Source organism: Gouania willdenowi, chromosome 3, assembly GCF_900634775.1.
Source record: "Gouania willdenowi chromosome 3, fGouWil2.1, whole genome shotgun sequence".
Classification (NCBI taxonomy): Eukaryota; Metazoa; Chordata; class Actinopteri; order Blenniiformes; family Gobiesocidae; genus Gouania; species Gouania willdenowi.
The window spans coordinates 42,535,479-42,549,247 of record NC_041046.1 but is presented as its reverse complement, the minus strand read 5'-3'; the positions used below and the strand labels follow the sequence as shown (position 1 = coordinate 42,549,247).

The following is a 13,769-nucleotide window of genomic DNA, read 5'->3' as shown; positions in this document are numbered from 1 at the left end:
GTGTGTGTGTGTGTGTGTGTGTGTGTGTGTGTGTGTGTGTGTGTGTGTGTGTGTGTGTGTGTGTGTGTGTGTGTGTGTGTGTGTGTGTGTGTGTGTGTGTGTGTGTGTGTGTGTGTGTGTGTGTGTGTGTGTGTGTGTGTGTGTGTGTGTGTGTGTGTGTGTGTGTGTATTACAGTAAGCTCCCCTACGATGTGACCCCAGAGCAGGCCATGGCTCACGAGGAGGTGAGGACACGTTTAGAAGCTTCCATCAAAAACATGAAGAGCATCACCGACAAGTTCCTCTCAGCCATCGTCGTGTCCGTTGACAAGATCCCGTAAGATTTGCACACTTTCAAACGCTTTACACACACTTTTCATCACTTTTATTTGTTTTTAACCGTTTCATGCAGGGTGTCCGCAGGGTCTTAAAAAGTATTAAAAGTTGATCAATCAATTGTGGGAAAATTAAGGCCCTTAAAAAGTATTAAAAAATCTTAATCTCGATTTTCTGAGGTATTAAATTTTATTGGTATTCTAGCTTTCACTCTGTTGCGTACTCGGAGCTAGATTGTCTCGGGACCACACGTGTACAGGTGCAACGTTACGTGACAGCGAATGTTCTGGCGCTAAAACAGACGAGAAGAAAACAAAAATGGGAGGAAGACTGCTGTTGGCCTCAGACAGCAGCAGCTGTCGATTTCTGTGGTCCACCAGCAACACGACCACCTGGTAACATTTCCAACACAAACAACGGATGCGCTGCCGTGTCATGAGATATATCTTGTTGGGAGAGTATGGAGGCTATATTAAATAATTGTTTGTTTCTTTAATGGTGTTTTACGATGTTGATTTTGTTTAGTTAACACTTGTCAGCAGAAACATATGGAATTGTCATTGGTGTTGACATTGGTGGTCTCGATTTGCACCGCCCTGTCTACCCAACCCTAGTGCTCACGGCACGTCACTGTGTGTGTGTGCGCGCGTGTGTGGGAGGCATTTATGGTGCAATTTTATGTTTGAAACGTGCTACATGGATACATTTGATTTCAATGCCTGTGTATTTCAAGAGCAAACAAAAGAAATTCATAAATGTCATACATTAACTCAGGCGTGTGTTGCTAAACTGAATGTGAGGCAGTTTGTCTCTGTCAGTATGGATGGTCCCAATGTTAATTTACCTAATTTGTCAAAGAGCTGGTGGACACAGAGAAGCTGATGGAAAGCAAATCACACAATCTCAGGCACATGTCCTAAATTTTGATCATGTTGTAATAAGTTCTTGTTTTCTGCCAGTTGGCCTTGAATAACTGTTGTTGCTTGTTGTGACCTGAGGGGAATGTCAATAAACCTGCCTTTAGTTTAAGTTATTCTTTCAAGTTTTATTGCTTCTCAGCTTTCATCATTTCTGTTAAATTGCAAACTACAACTGTTAAAGATGTGTTGCTAACAACAGCTTAAAGTGGCGACAAGGTCTTACATTTTTTTGTAAGGTTTTTTAAAAAGTCTTAAAAAGGTATTGAAATTAATCTCAGGGTTCTTGCATATACCCTGTTATACCAAATATACACCATTTGCACTTGTTTGTATACTCTTTCGTCATTTAAATAACAGTTTTTCTTTTTTTTATTCCAGTTGATCAGGTAAATGACCATTTTTAGTAAAATTTGATTTGCCATATTAAGTTAAATTTTTTTTAACCTGTTTTCACTTATTCCTCTTCTTTTATTTTTTTAAAATGGATTCTCCACTGTTTTTACAAATGTGGCCTAAAATCTTTGAAATGCCATTAGTAGATTTATGCCTAACAAAACACAGTATTATCCACCATATTAAATTTATTTCCTTTTAGAAATGGGACTACTTTACAGTTTTAGAGCCTGTGTTCCTCCATCTTGATATCACACGATTGATGATGTCACACGGCCCCACTGCCTGTAAACATCCCATTGTTTTCTATTGGAGTGAAACATTCAGCCTGATTTTTAGATCATTTAGCAGCTTTTTGGTTGATCTAAACAGGAAAAGTTTAAGATGTTGTAAACCTCCTTTGTTTACAGAAAGATGATAAAATAAATCCGTGACTGCAGGGGGCGACAGTTCCAACTCTGAGGTTTGGTAGTTGACAGTGAAGCAGAGAAGAAGAGCTCTCCTAAGGGACCTTTACTTTCCCTTAAACAGTACGCACCGCTTACACGCTCAGACTGTTCAACAGTCTGTGATTTTCTCGCTAACACTCAAATATTGCTAAAAAGGTTTTATTCTTCCATGAGGGGGTTTTTCAGACGTTTCCATGGAAACACTTTTTCACAGGACGTGATGTAACTGGTCAAATGACCACTTTCTGAAAAAACATGGCGCGGTACATGTAGAGAGAAGAGGAGACCCAGACATTTCTTAGCATTAGACTTAAAAATGATTTTTGCCACATTAGACGTGAAACACCAAAGGAATGCAGTGTTCTAAGGAGGTTTGGAGTGTCCATCTTCCTGCAGAAAGATCTCACAGGATGAGATTTCACCAGGGTTACTAGGCTTCAAAACAAAACTATTGAAATATTGCTTTCATTTTGTGAAAAACTGTAAAGGAAACACATCTACCATCTGTATGTGTCAGGTACGGGATGAGGTTCATCTCCAAAGTTCTGAAGGACTCTCTACATGAGAAGTTTCCAGATGCGACTGAAGACGAGCTGCTGAAGGTGAATCATTCAATGATCAAATCCTCTTTTTTTATTGATCATCTGATGATGATGATGATGATGGGCTGGTTCTGCTGTGAAAGTATCTCCTAAAGTCTGGATCGTTGCTCCTCTTCTCTCTCTCTGTGCTCTACTGGTTTTCCTGCTCTCTTCCATCAGCTCCGTCTTTCCCGCGCTGGGCGGAGCCTTAGGTGAGCCTTCCTTCTCTCTGCTCCTCGGCGTCCATGTTTCTATGTTTCCATGTTTCCTTTCCCTCTGAAACCTAAACCCCACGTCACTGTGACGCTGCATTCTAAAGTAAAATAACCTCCTTAAAGCGACAGGCGCATCACACTGGTTTAAGTTCAGAGGTCACGTTCTGTTCTCTGAGTGTGTGTTTGTGGGCCCGTCTCAGATCGTGGGGAACCTGCTCTATTACCGCTACATGAACCCGGCCATTGTGGCGCCGGACGCTTTCGACATCATCGAGGTGTCGGCAGGGGGTCAGCTGACCATGGAGCAGCGCAGGAACCTGGGCTCCATCGCTAAGATGCTGCAGCACGCTGCCTCAAACAAGATGTTCCTCGGAGACAACGCCCACCTTAACCCCATCAACGAGTACCTGAGTGCCTCACACCTCAAGTTCAGGTCAGCCCCGCCCACCCATAGGCTCCTCCCTTCCTCCTTCTCTAACTCTAAAGCTCCACAGGCGTTACTTCCTGTCAGCGTGTGACGTCCCGTCTCTGGAGGAAAAGTTTAACGTGGACCAGTATTCTGACCTGGTGACTCTCACCAAACCGGTGATTTACATCTCAATAGGAGAGATGATCAACACACACACGGTCAGTGCACGCTAACACACACACATCACATCTGTGTGTGTCTCATTCTAACATCAGTGTCTTGTCCAATCAGCTGCTGTTGGACCACCAGGACGCCATCGCTCCAGACCATAACGACCCCATCCATGAGCTGCTGGAAGACCTGGGGGAGGTTCCTACCGTGGAGGCTCTGATTGGTCAGTGTCCGTCTGTGTCTGATTGGTCTGTAGATAGAATAGAATAAGTTAGCATTAGATTAGGATTACTGGATGAGATTTTATTACAACTTTGTTAATACTTCAAAAAGATGTGATCTACCAGGTTGGAAGTAACAAAATAAATAAACAAATAACAGTAAGTATAGATAGAATTGGAAACACTAATATAAGATAGGATAATATTAGGGACACCATGAGTTATGAAACATTGTGTAAAATCTAGATAATATAAATAAAACTAATTAAAAAGATAAATAAAATTGAATTTTTCAGTTTTTGATTCTCATGTAAACAACATTCCAGCAGTTCAACTCAGACCTTAATTTATTATTATTTATATTATTTTTATTATTATTATTATTATTATTAATAATAATAATAATAATAATAATAATAATGACTTTGACTTAAGTTCTCAGTAAAGTATCAGCTCAAATATTATGGGATGTTTCTATTGGTTCTTTAAGTGTGTGACTGTGTAGTGTGTGTGTGTATTTTAGGTGAGAACCCCCTCCCTGCAGACGACCCTAACAAAGAACTAATGGGTAAAACTGAAGTTTCTTTGACTCTCACCAACAAGTTTGACGTCCACGGAGAAGAAAATGCAGAGACAGACGCAAAGACTTTACTGCTGAAGTAAGTGTGGGAACCAGTGGAGGAGGGGGGGGGGGGGGGGGAGGGCTTCTTAGGGCCACTTTCTGTATTTTTAGTAATTTCTAGTTTATTTTGTGTAGTTTTTGGTGTTTTTTGTTTAATTATAGTTTTTAGTAAGTTTTGTAGTTTTTTGTGTTTTTTTTTTTGCTTTTTGTGCTATTGTTGTGTTTTGTGTGTTGTGTCTCTGATGTCCCCCTCCTCTCTGCTGCGTTTCAGCACCAAACGTCTCATCGTAGACGTGATCCGGTTCCAACCTGGTGAGACTCTAACTGAGATCCTGGAGTCCACAGCCAGTCCAGAGCAGGTCAGTGTGACCCTGAGGACCAGGCTGTCCTCGCCCTCCCGCTCTCCGCTAAACGTTAGCGCTGCTGTGTCCTCAGGAGGCTGAATACCAGCGAGCCATGCAGAGACGAGCCATCAGAGACGCTAAGACTCCAGAGAAGATGAAGCAGGCCAAGGTGGTGGTGGACGATAGTCTGAGTCTCCAGGGGAAGAAAGAGAAGATCTGCTCCAACCTGGAGAGGCTCAGTGAGCTCGGGAAGGTCCACCCACAGAGCAGATACCAGGACCTCATCAATGACATTTCCAAGGTCTCATCATCATCACCATCATTATCATCACAGGGTCACAATTGTGATCGCGTAAATCATGATTTATTACAATTATGGCAAAGTTGTAATTCTAAAAATCTGTTGCTGTCATAATCATAGTTTAGTCATAATTGAGTTTAGATAATTAACTTTGTAATTATAATTATTACCATGAAAATTCTACAAAATTTGTCAATTATGATTTAATGCAAAACTGGGTAACCATGTTATAGTTTTAACAATTTATTAAAACATGTTTCATATCAAGCTTTCACACATTTTAGCATTGAAAAAAATATATATATAAATATAGTGGTATAGTGACACAAAAAAGGCTCAAATGCCAACACCATAAATATTAAAATAGATAGCAAAGAAATTAAATCATAGATATTTGTTTTTAGAGTGTTTTCCAGCTGATTTAAGACCCGCTATCATAAATATAAAAATAACTTTTATTAGGTTATTTATTTCAGGCTTGGTAATTGTGATTGTTATTGAACTTTAATAATTGAGAATGTAATGCTAATTGACTTTCTGAGAATGAAAAATATTTGTAATTGGATTGTAATTAAACATGGGTAATTGTAAACATATTTGTAACTGAAAAATGTAATTGAGCCCAATGCCACATCATGTCACATGAGCTCAGGGAGGAGGGGGAGGAGCTAACCCAGATGTTTGACCCTATCCTACTGCAGGACATCAGGAACCAGAGGAGGTACCGTCAGAGGAGAAAAGCTGAGCTGGTTCGACTCAATCAGGCCAACGCAGCGTTAAACTCTAAGGCCTCGTTCTACAGTGAGCAGAGTGACTACTACACCCGTTACATTAGGTCCTGCATGGAGGGGCTCAACAGCAAGGCCAGCAAGTAATAAAGCTCTTCATCACCATCATCATCAATATTATTATTACATCAGCATCCTGTTTGTGGGTGTACTGAGTGAACGGCGGGATCTGACCACACACTCCTTAAAACATCCTGAAACACTTCGCATAATGCTGTGTGATATAACAATATATATATATATATATATATATATGGTAGTGTGATATAACTTTATATATATGATAGTGTGATATAAAACCGTCTAGCGTACAATATAACCCTCTATGGTTTCTATGACTAATTTAATGTCTGTGTTCTCTGTAGTTAAACATGAGGAATCAGGCTAATCTGCTACTTAGCAGTAGCATGTTCACGTCACCCAGTGATACTAGTTTACAGCACCATTAGAGGAACAGCGGCTCCCTGTCCACGTGACTGATGTAGGTCCTCTTTGTGTAGCCACCATCAGCTATTGAAGCCACGCCCACTGGTCAAATCCAGCCTAAATCTACATCATTTAACACCGGACATGAGCATTAAGTGTTTAGTTTAGAGATACAAAGACATACACATTTACACATGTGACAACAGTATACTGTGTGTAGCAAAAGTCATAGTCATATTCCTTCATTGAGAAGATTCTTAAAGGAGAAGTACCATTTATTTTTCCATATGGCACAGCACTAGCACTAGCGCACACAGAGCAGCTGCTGTTAGACTCAGACTGGTCGTCATGTTATCCAGTGATACAGTGAGCACAGATGTCGTAAAAATGAAGGCGGAGCTTCATCTGCAGCATGTTGATGAACAGGAGGTGTGGTCACCAAATGTATTAGTGACCAGTTGAAGCACTACACTGACTCTTTGATCTCTTTAACCTCAGGTTGTCTAAAAAAGCTGGAGAGGCTAAAGCAAAGAAAAGCAAACAGGTTTCTCAGAAGTACACGGCCTCTCGCCTCCATGAGAAAGGAGTCCTGATTTCTATCGACGACCTGCAGCCCAACCAGTGAGTTAGGCCCCGCCCACTAACACACACCTGCTCAAACTGTTTTTATTGATTTGATATTGGTCATTAGTGGAACCTGATCACAGTACTGGCAACAGACCATAATCAGGAAGTGTTAGGACAATGTGTTTGTGTCTGACTGTAAAGGTTAGAGGTCGTGTGTGTGTGTGTGTGTGTGTGTGTGTGTGTGTGTGTGTGTGTGTGTGTGTGTGTGTGTGTGTGTGTGTGTGTGTGTGTGTGTGTGTGTGTGTGTGTGTGTGTGTGTGTGTGTGTGTGTGTGTGTGTGTGTGTGTGTGTGTGTGTGTGTCCCCTCAGGTTTAAGAACGTGATCTTTGAGATTTCTCCGTCTGAGTCTGTGGGTGTGTTTGACGTGAAGGCAAAGTTTATGGGTGTTCTGCTGGAGACGTTACCGCTGGAGTACCAGGTGAGCCTCAAACTACACAACATTAACAACACATGTGTGTAACCATTTATGTTTTCTATGAAGAATGAACGAGTGTGGAAAAACAAAACACACAATGATGCAATACGACAGCGATTATGTTTAAGTCTGTGCTTTAAGCGCCCCAAAAGACATGATAATCTATTTTTTTTTTCTATTGTTGTTTATTATTAATAGTTTTATTGTTATTATTATTGCTGTTATTATTTTGTATTAGTTATTTGTATTGTCATGATTTTTTTCATTATAATTGTTCTAATTTTATTATCATTTTTATTGTTGTAATTTTTTTGTTATTCTTGTAATTATTGTTATTTTTATTATTATTATTATTATAATTGATGTTATTATTTTAGTATTGTTTTATTATTGTTATTATTTTTATTGTTATTTTGTTATTTTTATTATCAGAACAAAGCTTGTATCATATTGTGTGTTATATTGTCCTTTTGTATTTATTTTGTTATTTTGCATGTTTTGTTTTGTGTTTCTGGAGTCATTTAGTTTGTTTACTTTGTGGGCTACACAAAATACTGTATGAGTAAGGACCACATGTGGCCCCCGGGTCACCAGTTGCCCATGTTAGATTATTATTAATATTTGATGCTTCAATAAGAAACATTTCTTAATGTGAATAAATATCAAAGCGAGGTGGAGCAGCAGATCTTTTCTCCCACAGTGTTTCAGCGTCTGAATATGACACATCATGTTGTGATAAAAAGGGGCGTGTCCTTCCTGCATCATGTGACCCTGTGATGTCACTGTTTCAGGACCTACTGCAACTGCAGTACGAGGGCGTGGCCGTGATGAAACTGTTTGACAGAGCCACCGTCAACGTAAACCTGCTCATTTTTCTGCTCAACAAGAAGTTTTACGGGAAATAAAAGGTCGGAGGTCATTAGAGGTCAAACTCAAACCCACTGCCCATGTTTATTCATCATCTTTGTTTTCCTGTAGCTGCAGCTCTCTGAAGATATTTGTATCTGTGCATGGGCTTTGATTCATTAAATATATGTTTTATGTAAAGGTCTGAGCTCCTGTCTTTATTTCACAAACATGTAGCTCCTCCCCCTCATGGATGCAGAGCCTGAGTGTCCTTGTTCTAATTTTACACAGAAATGGGCTTCACAAGTCTTAAAAAAAACACTTTAAGTAATGACAAAGATACGTTTTTAAACATTGAAGCACAGACATATAAAGAATAGATCTGGTCCTGTCAGTCAACAACTGAATGATGCATTAAAAACTTTAGAAATAAGTAATTAGAATATTTAGGATAGAATCATACGTGAAACTTAACACAATACTGACAGAGTTTACAGAAAATATAACACAAAGTATACAAAAAAGAGACCAGTGAATAAGAAGATGCTCGGTGTGAAAATAATTTCATCGCAGAAGCAGAAAAAAATGTTTCACAAGGGAAACACAGTTTTAAAAAAGTAAAGATCAGTCATATTGTATGGAAGAGAACTGAATAAAACCAAATATTGGTTATTATTATGAATGGTCTGAGTTTAAAGTCAGAATTCTGTAAAAAAAAAAAAAAATTTACTTTTTTTTCTCAGAACATTAATGAAGAGAAAAATATTGGACCCAATCCTGTTCTGCATTAATGATATATTAATCAACATTGCATGTCTGTTGATCCGATAATTCGTGCAACTTGACGTGAGTTTCCGTGTGTTGTGCATCTCTGTCGCCCTCCTGCGGTCAGCGGAGAAAGTGCAGCAGCTCTATGTCGTGTCCCTGGCGCAGTGCACCCGCACACGGGCACGAGCTGTCAGTGAGCGTGTCGAGACTTCAGCTGTGGATGATTCACAGGAAACACTGGTTAGTTGTAGTTACTGTAAAGATCTCCGGTGGATTAACGCAGGATTCTCGCAGCGCTGTGAGACAAAGTGCGCGTGGAGACACGTGCACGCGCACTGTTGCCGTGACCGTGGACCCGGGTTCATTTAAACAACGGATTCTGGATTTAAAACACGTGTTAATGTGTTTGTGGTGCTGCGGTGCGTCTTTTTACCTGTAGGGGGCGGTGATGAGTCAGCAAACGGCTTTAAACCCACTCAGCAGAACAAGTAGTTTCTGTGACGACGGACTCGCTACTTTTACTCTTATTTTCTTTTCTTTTATTGTTATTGTGATCGGTTTGTGGGTTTGTGAAGCAGTTGTGTGCTTTAGTGTCTCTGTGACACGATGACAGCCGTTAAATGCTCCGTCTGACGCTGTTGTTAGCATCGGCTGCTAACGACATGCTAACTCAAACAAGTGGTTTTCTCCGTTGGGAAGTTTAATGTCTCCATTATTGGTTTCCATTTGTACTGAAAGTGGTTTAAGTTTGTTAAAAAGCGCGGGTTGTTGACTGCGGGCCTGGTTCTGTGTTATTGGACTCAAAGTGGACAACTTTAAGCACCGAGCGGAGCGTTAGCTTAGCAGCCTTAGCTCGGCCCGGGTCGACCCACGGATGAGCGCTTCTCCTCCCGCTGACCCACCCACCGACCGCAGCATGTCCGGCTCTCCCGGCACCGGGGGCTCTAACCCCCGCAAGTTCAGCGAGAAGATCGCCCTGCACAACCAGAAACAGGCTGAGGAGACCCGGGCCTTCGAGCAGCTGATGACGGACCTCACTGTGTCCAGGGTGAGTGACCACAGCTTCATCACCATTTTTATACTTTATTATATCTGTCACATCATCTCATTAACCTGGGCCCTAATTGGTCAGAGCTCAGAGGTGGGCGTGCTACTGTTGTTATTGTTCCCCTCAGCCAATCAGCTTCAGCGCTTCGTGTGCGCGCGCGCTGAATGAACGGCGTGATTTGAAAACTAAGTGTCCCGAAACAGTTTATTTGCCTTAGTTTATTGTTATTTGGACCAGGAGGAAAAGGCAGAGCTGTAATGCCGAACCTTTAGTTTTATGGCTTGACTGGTGATCACGTTATCTTGTGACTGGTTCTGAGCACAAATTATCACAGTTATCACGTGTTAAATCTGTCAAATTCAAATAAAAAAAAGCTGTGGCTATAGCTAAACGTAAACATCCATTAAACGTATCCATAGACTGCCACTCTGCATACGCTGCACCCCTCATTGGCCAGTTTAGATCACGTGATAGTTGCACCACGTGACTTAAAGTTCTGTCAGATGTATTTTTAGCTACCCCGCTAACCCATTTGTTTTAGCCCTAACCCTAAAATATTTAATTTTGTAGGATATCTATTTTTAAAGGCATATTTGCCATGTTAAATTTGTTAAAAATGAGAAAATGTATATGTCAAAAGTGGGATTCGAACCCACGGTATTGGAAAGAAGAATCCTTCAGTACGTTTATGTGGATAAGGTCCGGAAACGTACCCATAGCCCCCGGGACTATTTAGCGTATCTCTAGACACTTTCAATAAAAAGCTTTTGTTTCACTTCCTGTTTTTGTTTGGCTGTGACCTCTGACCTCCATCGTTACCTGGACCAGAACCACCTCCTTTGATTTGATCCATAGTCTGTGTGGTCACATCTGAACAAACCTTCTGGGAATCCAACCCTGGTTGGTTGAAGCAAGCTCAGAACGACGTAAACATAGTAAAAGGACAGAAGAAGAACAAAGATTTCACTGCGTCACATGACGTCAGATCTTTGATCAGAGCTGATAATGACAGGATCAACAATGCTGATATAGATCTATGTATAGACTGCAGTAATATAGATGTGTTTTAGTTAGCCGTTAGCTCCAGCTATGCTAACATGTTCATTTTAAAGCTCCCAGTGATAATGAATGAACCATAAAATTGATCTACACTCTGACAAACGTTGAGCATCAACACATCATTCATTCATAAGCAATGATTTTATGTGATTAAGGAAAGTACAGAATTACTTTTGTAAAACCCACATTTTTATTTTCATTATTTTTTAGAACAAAATCACGCAGAATGATGGAACTTCCTTGAATGGAAATATTATTTTGTAAAATAATTTTCAACAACATCAGGTCGAAATTTATATCCTCACAAAGAAAGACAGATTTTTTTTTATTATTGCACAGTAAATCATACTAAACATGGTTAATACTAATGGCCAACTACTTATTAATTTAATACTTTACATGCTTCAAATGATTAACATAAGGCGAGATCCTTATGCTGACATCACACAACTACGTCATTAAAGCTACGTTAGCCACAAATGCTAAGATTCTTTTAAACTTCGCCTATTGCGTAATTGAGTGTCTTGAATTACTGTGAGGTTTAATAATCTCACTGTGAAAGAAAAAGATGCTTTAAATGAAGTGGTTCACTCAGCCAGCAGGACCATTGGCTGTACTTAATATACATAAAGCCAGACTCTTAAATGGAGCTTTACAAATAGTGAATGACACTCAGGCCACTCTGCCAGGGCTATCTTTAAAATGCTTCCTTCAGGGAAAAGGAATCACTCTATCAAATGTTCTACTGCTCGTCATTCCAAGAGTTGCTTCCCACAAGCTGTGATGACTCTAAACAAGGCACTTTCATTTTGTTTGGACTTTTTTTTGTACAGAAACGGCCCTATGGTATTTTATGTGACTCTCTATTGTACAGTTTTTTACATTATAGTAATTTTAGTGGTATTGATTGTTGTTTTTCTTTTTTTTTTTTCATGAAATGTCATTTTAAATGTTAACAGTGCACTTTGAGCTCCTTGAACACTTTTTTCCAATGTGGTTTTCATACTACAAATGGCTAAAAAACTGAGCTGAACGTGCTAACCCTCAGCCAATCGTTTGGTATCAAAACTCCCATAGAGATGTGTGATATCCCTAAACATTATTAGTGAAAACTTTAATTACCTCCAACCAGAGAATCACAGCGTGTGATTGTCGAAGCCTATGCTGTGACGTGTCACCAGGTAAACTGATCACCAGTTCAGCTAATGCACCATCAGATAAACCTGTCACATTTGAATGCAGTCATATTAATCTGAACCATTTTCAGTCTCAGAATAGCATGATCACTACTCAAACCTTCACACTTAGCATGAGATTTGAAATGGGATTATTTGCAGAAGTATGTCATTTTCTAAACATTCAGTTCCTGTTAAAAATTAACGTGTACATGTGTGATATTGTCCGTCAACATTAGGCGTTTCTGTGTCACTTTGGATCTGATTTTAAATAAAGAGAAAAAAACAAACATGTCAAAATGTAAATTCCGATTTTTGTGTTTGTGTTTTTCCACGATCACAGGAAATCTCGAGCTCTACGACGTCTTTAGCAATTAGAGCAAATATCTGGACGTCCATTAATGACAACGGTTAACTCATTAACAGATTAAACACAATTAGTATGATTTTATCCTGATAGAGCCACACTGCTTCCTGCTGTTAGAGAACACCAGCAGTTTTATCGTTAAATATGTGAATATAATCATGGATTTATCTGCTGATTAATTCTGTTTTTAATTAATGTAGTTTCTGACTGTGTTATTCCCTCCTTTTTGTCTGACAGGTCCAGTTTCAGAAGGTCCAGCAGCTCCGTCTGACCCAGTCTAGAGCTCAGTACTACGGAGGATCTCTACCTAACGTCAACCAGATTGGAAACACCAGCACTGAGTTTCAGGTGAGAACCTATGATGAAGCTCTGCTGAACTTTTGAGCTCACAACTACACACACACACACACACACTTATCAAGCTTGTTTTTACTCCCTTTAAGTTGGAAGCCAAACTATTTCCAAACGTCAGCTTTGTACTGTGGAGGCCTTGTTATTTTGTTAGCCATGTTGTTTGGGATTTGAGTCAGTCCGCTTCTATAGAAATGGTGCTGTGCCGCACAGCAAAGTGGTTCTACGGCGCCATCTACCAGAGTGGCACAATTTTTAAGGTTTTTATGTAGGAATAGGTGCTGGGAAACATTCCCAGTAGTCCGGCTGCTCCGCTGAGAAGTGAAAATGTCTCCAGCAGTAGAAAACACACGTCTACGATAACGTGGAAATACAAAAAGAAAAATATTGATTAAATATCAGGAAAAAAGAAAAAAATATTTATTTTTATTTATTTAAAAAAAAAAAAGCGGTTCAAAATCAGCACCCCAAAAATTGATATATTGTGAAATTGATTTTTATTTTTTATTTTTTTTACACCTTGAGTTGTGTTATTTTACATAAAAGAAGATATTTAAATGTTCACTGATTGGAGCGATTCAGCCTGAGTTCAACTTAATCCAGTGAGAAAGTTTGTTTAATGAATAATTTAAAGTCATGTTTTTTCATTGTTTATTTTTGTGTTGTGTGTGTGTTTGTGTTAATAGCCCAGGGCGAGGCTGAAGCACAAACATTTTTGAACATTCTTAATTCTGTGTTTGAACGTCATCACTTTGATTCTCTGTGGGCGTTAGATCTGTTTATCCTCAAAAAACACAGTTCAACACATCCGAGAAAACATCTTAGTGTGGCTTTACAGGCAGCGCCACACAGTGTGTAACAAGTGTGACACACACAACACCAGCCTGAGACGGAGCTCAAGAACAGGAGAGCCAAAACACAGATTATTGTTCTCTTACATTATCACTCAATAATTTGT

The 13,769-nt window shown here is 39.7% G+C and overlaps 3 protein-coding genes across 3 annotated transcripts in view; 2 read left to right on the top strand and 1 right to left on the bottom strand.

The window, feature by feature from the left end:
- iqgap1 (IQ motif containing GTPase activating protein 1) overlaps positions 1-8,244 on the top strand; it is a 34,491-nt gene extending 26,247 nt beyond the window's left edge. Inside the window, exons 26-37 of the mRNA XM_028434289.1 lie at positions 176-316; positions 2,595-2,679; positions 3,074-3,306; positions 3,368-3,500; positions 3,574-3,676; positions 4,198-4,333; positions 4,568-4,655; positions 4,732-4,941; positions 5,643-5,812; positions 6,654-6,776; positions 7,092-7,200; positions 7,989-8,244. Of these exons, the coding sequence (XP_028290090.1) occupies positions 176-316; positions 2,595-2,679; positions 3,074-3,306; positions 3,368-3,500; positions 3,574-3,676; positions 4,198-4,333; positions 4,568-4,655; positions 4,732-4,941; positions 5,643-5,812; positions 6,654-6,776; positions 7,092-7,200; positions 7,989-8,102 (1,645 nt within the window). The 3' untranslated portion in view covers positions 8,103-8,244. The remainder of the gene's footprint in view (positions 1-175; positions 317-2,594; positions 2,680-3,073; positions 3,307-3,367; positions 3,501-3,573; positions 3,677-4,197; positions 4,334-4,567; positions 4,656-4,731; positions 4,942-5,642; positions 5,813-6,653; positions 6,777-7,091; positions 7,201-7,988) is intronic.
- Positions 8,245-9,003: 759 nt separating this feature from the next.
- LOC114480345 (CREB-regulated transcription coactivator 3-like) lies at positions 9,004-12,844 on the top strand. Its single transcript, XM_028474427.1, has 2 exons — positions 9,004-9,859; positions 12,698-12,844. Exons 1-2 carry the CDS (start codon positions 9,686-9,688, stop codon positions 12,842-12,844), a joined length of 321 nt encoding a protein of 106 aa, XP_028330228.1. The 5' UTR covers positions 9,004-9,685.
- The window catches only part of LOC114454872 (CREB-regulated transcription coactivator 3-like), a 26,244-nt gene continuing 25,030 nt past the window's right edge, over positions 12,556-13,769 (bottom strand). Inside the window, exon 17 of the transcript XR_003672640.1 lies at positions 12,556-12,567. The gene's annotated coding sequence lies outside the window, so the exon portion shown is untranslated. The remainder of the gene's footprint in view (positions 12,568-13,769) is intronic.

Bases quoted from the DNA above. Each gene is read 5' to 3' on its own strand.
- LOC114480345 (XM_028474427.1), top strand. From the start codon at position 9,686: ATGAGCGCTTCTCCTCCCGCTGACCCACCCACCGACCGCAGCATGTCC. The intron at 9,860-12,697 runs GTGAGTGACCAC...TTTGTCTGACAG, and splicing joins CGGACCTCACTGTGTCCAGG to GTCCAGTTTCAGAAGGTCCA.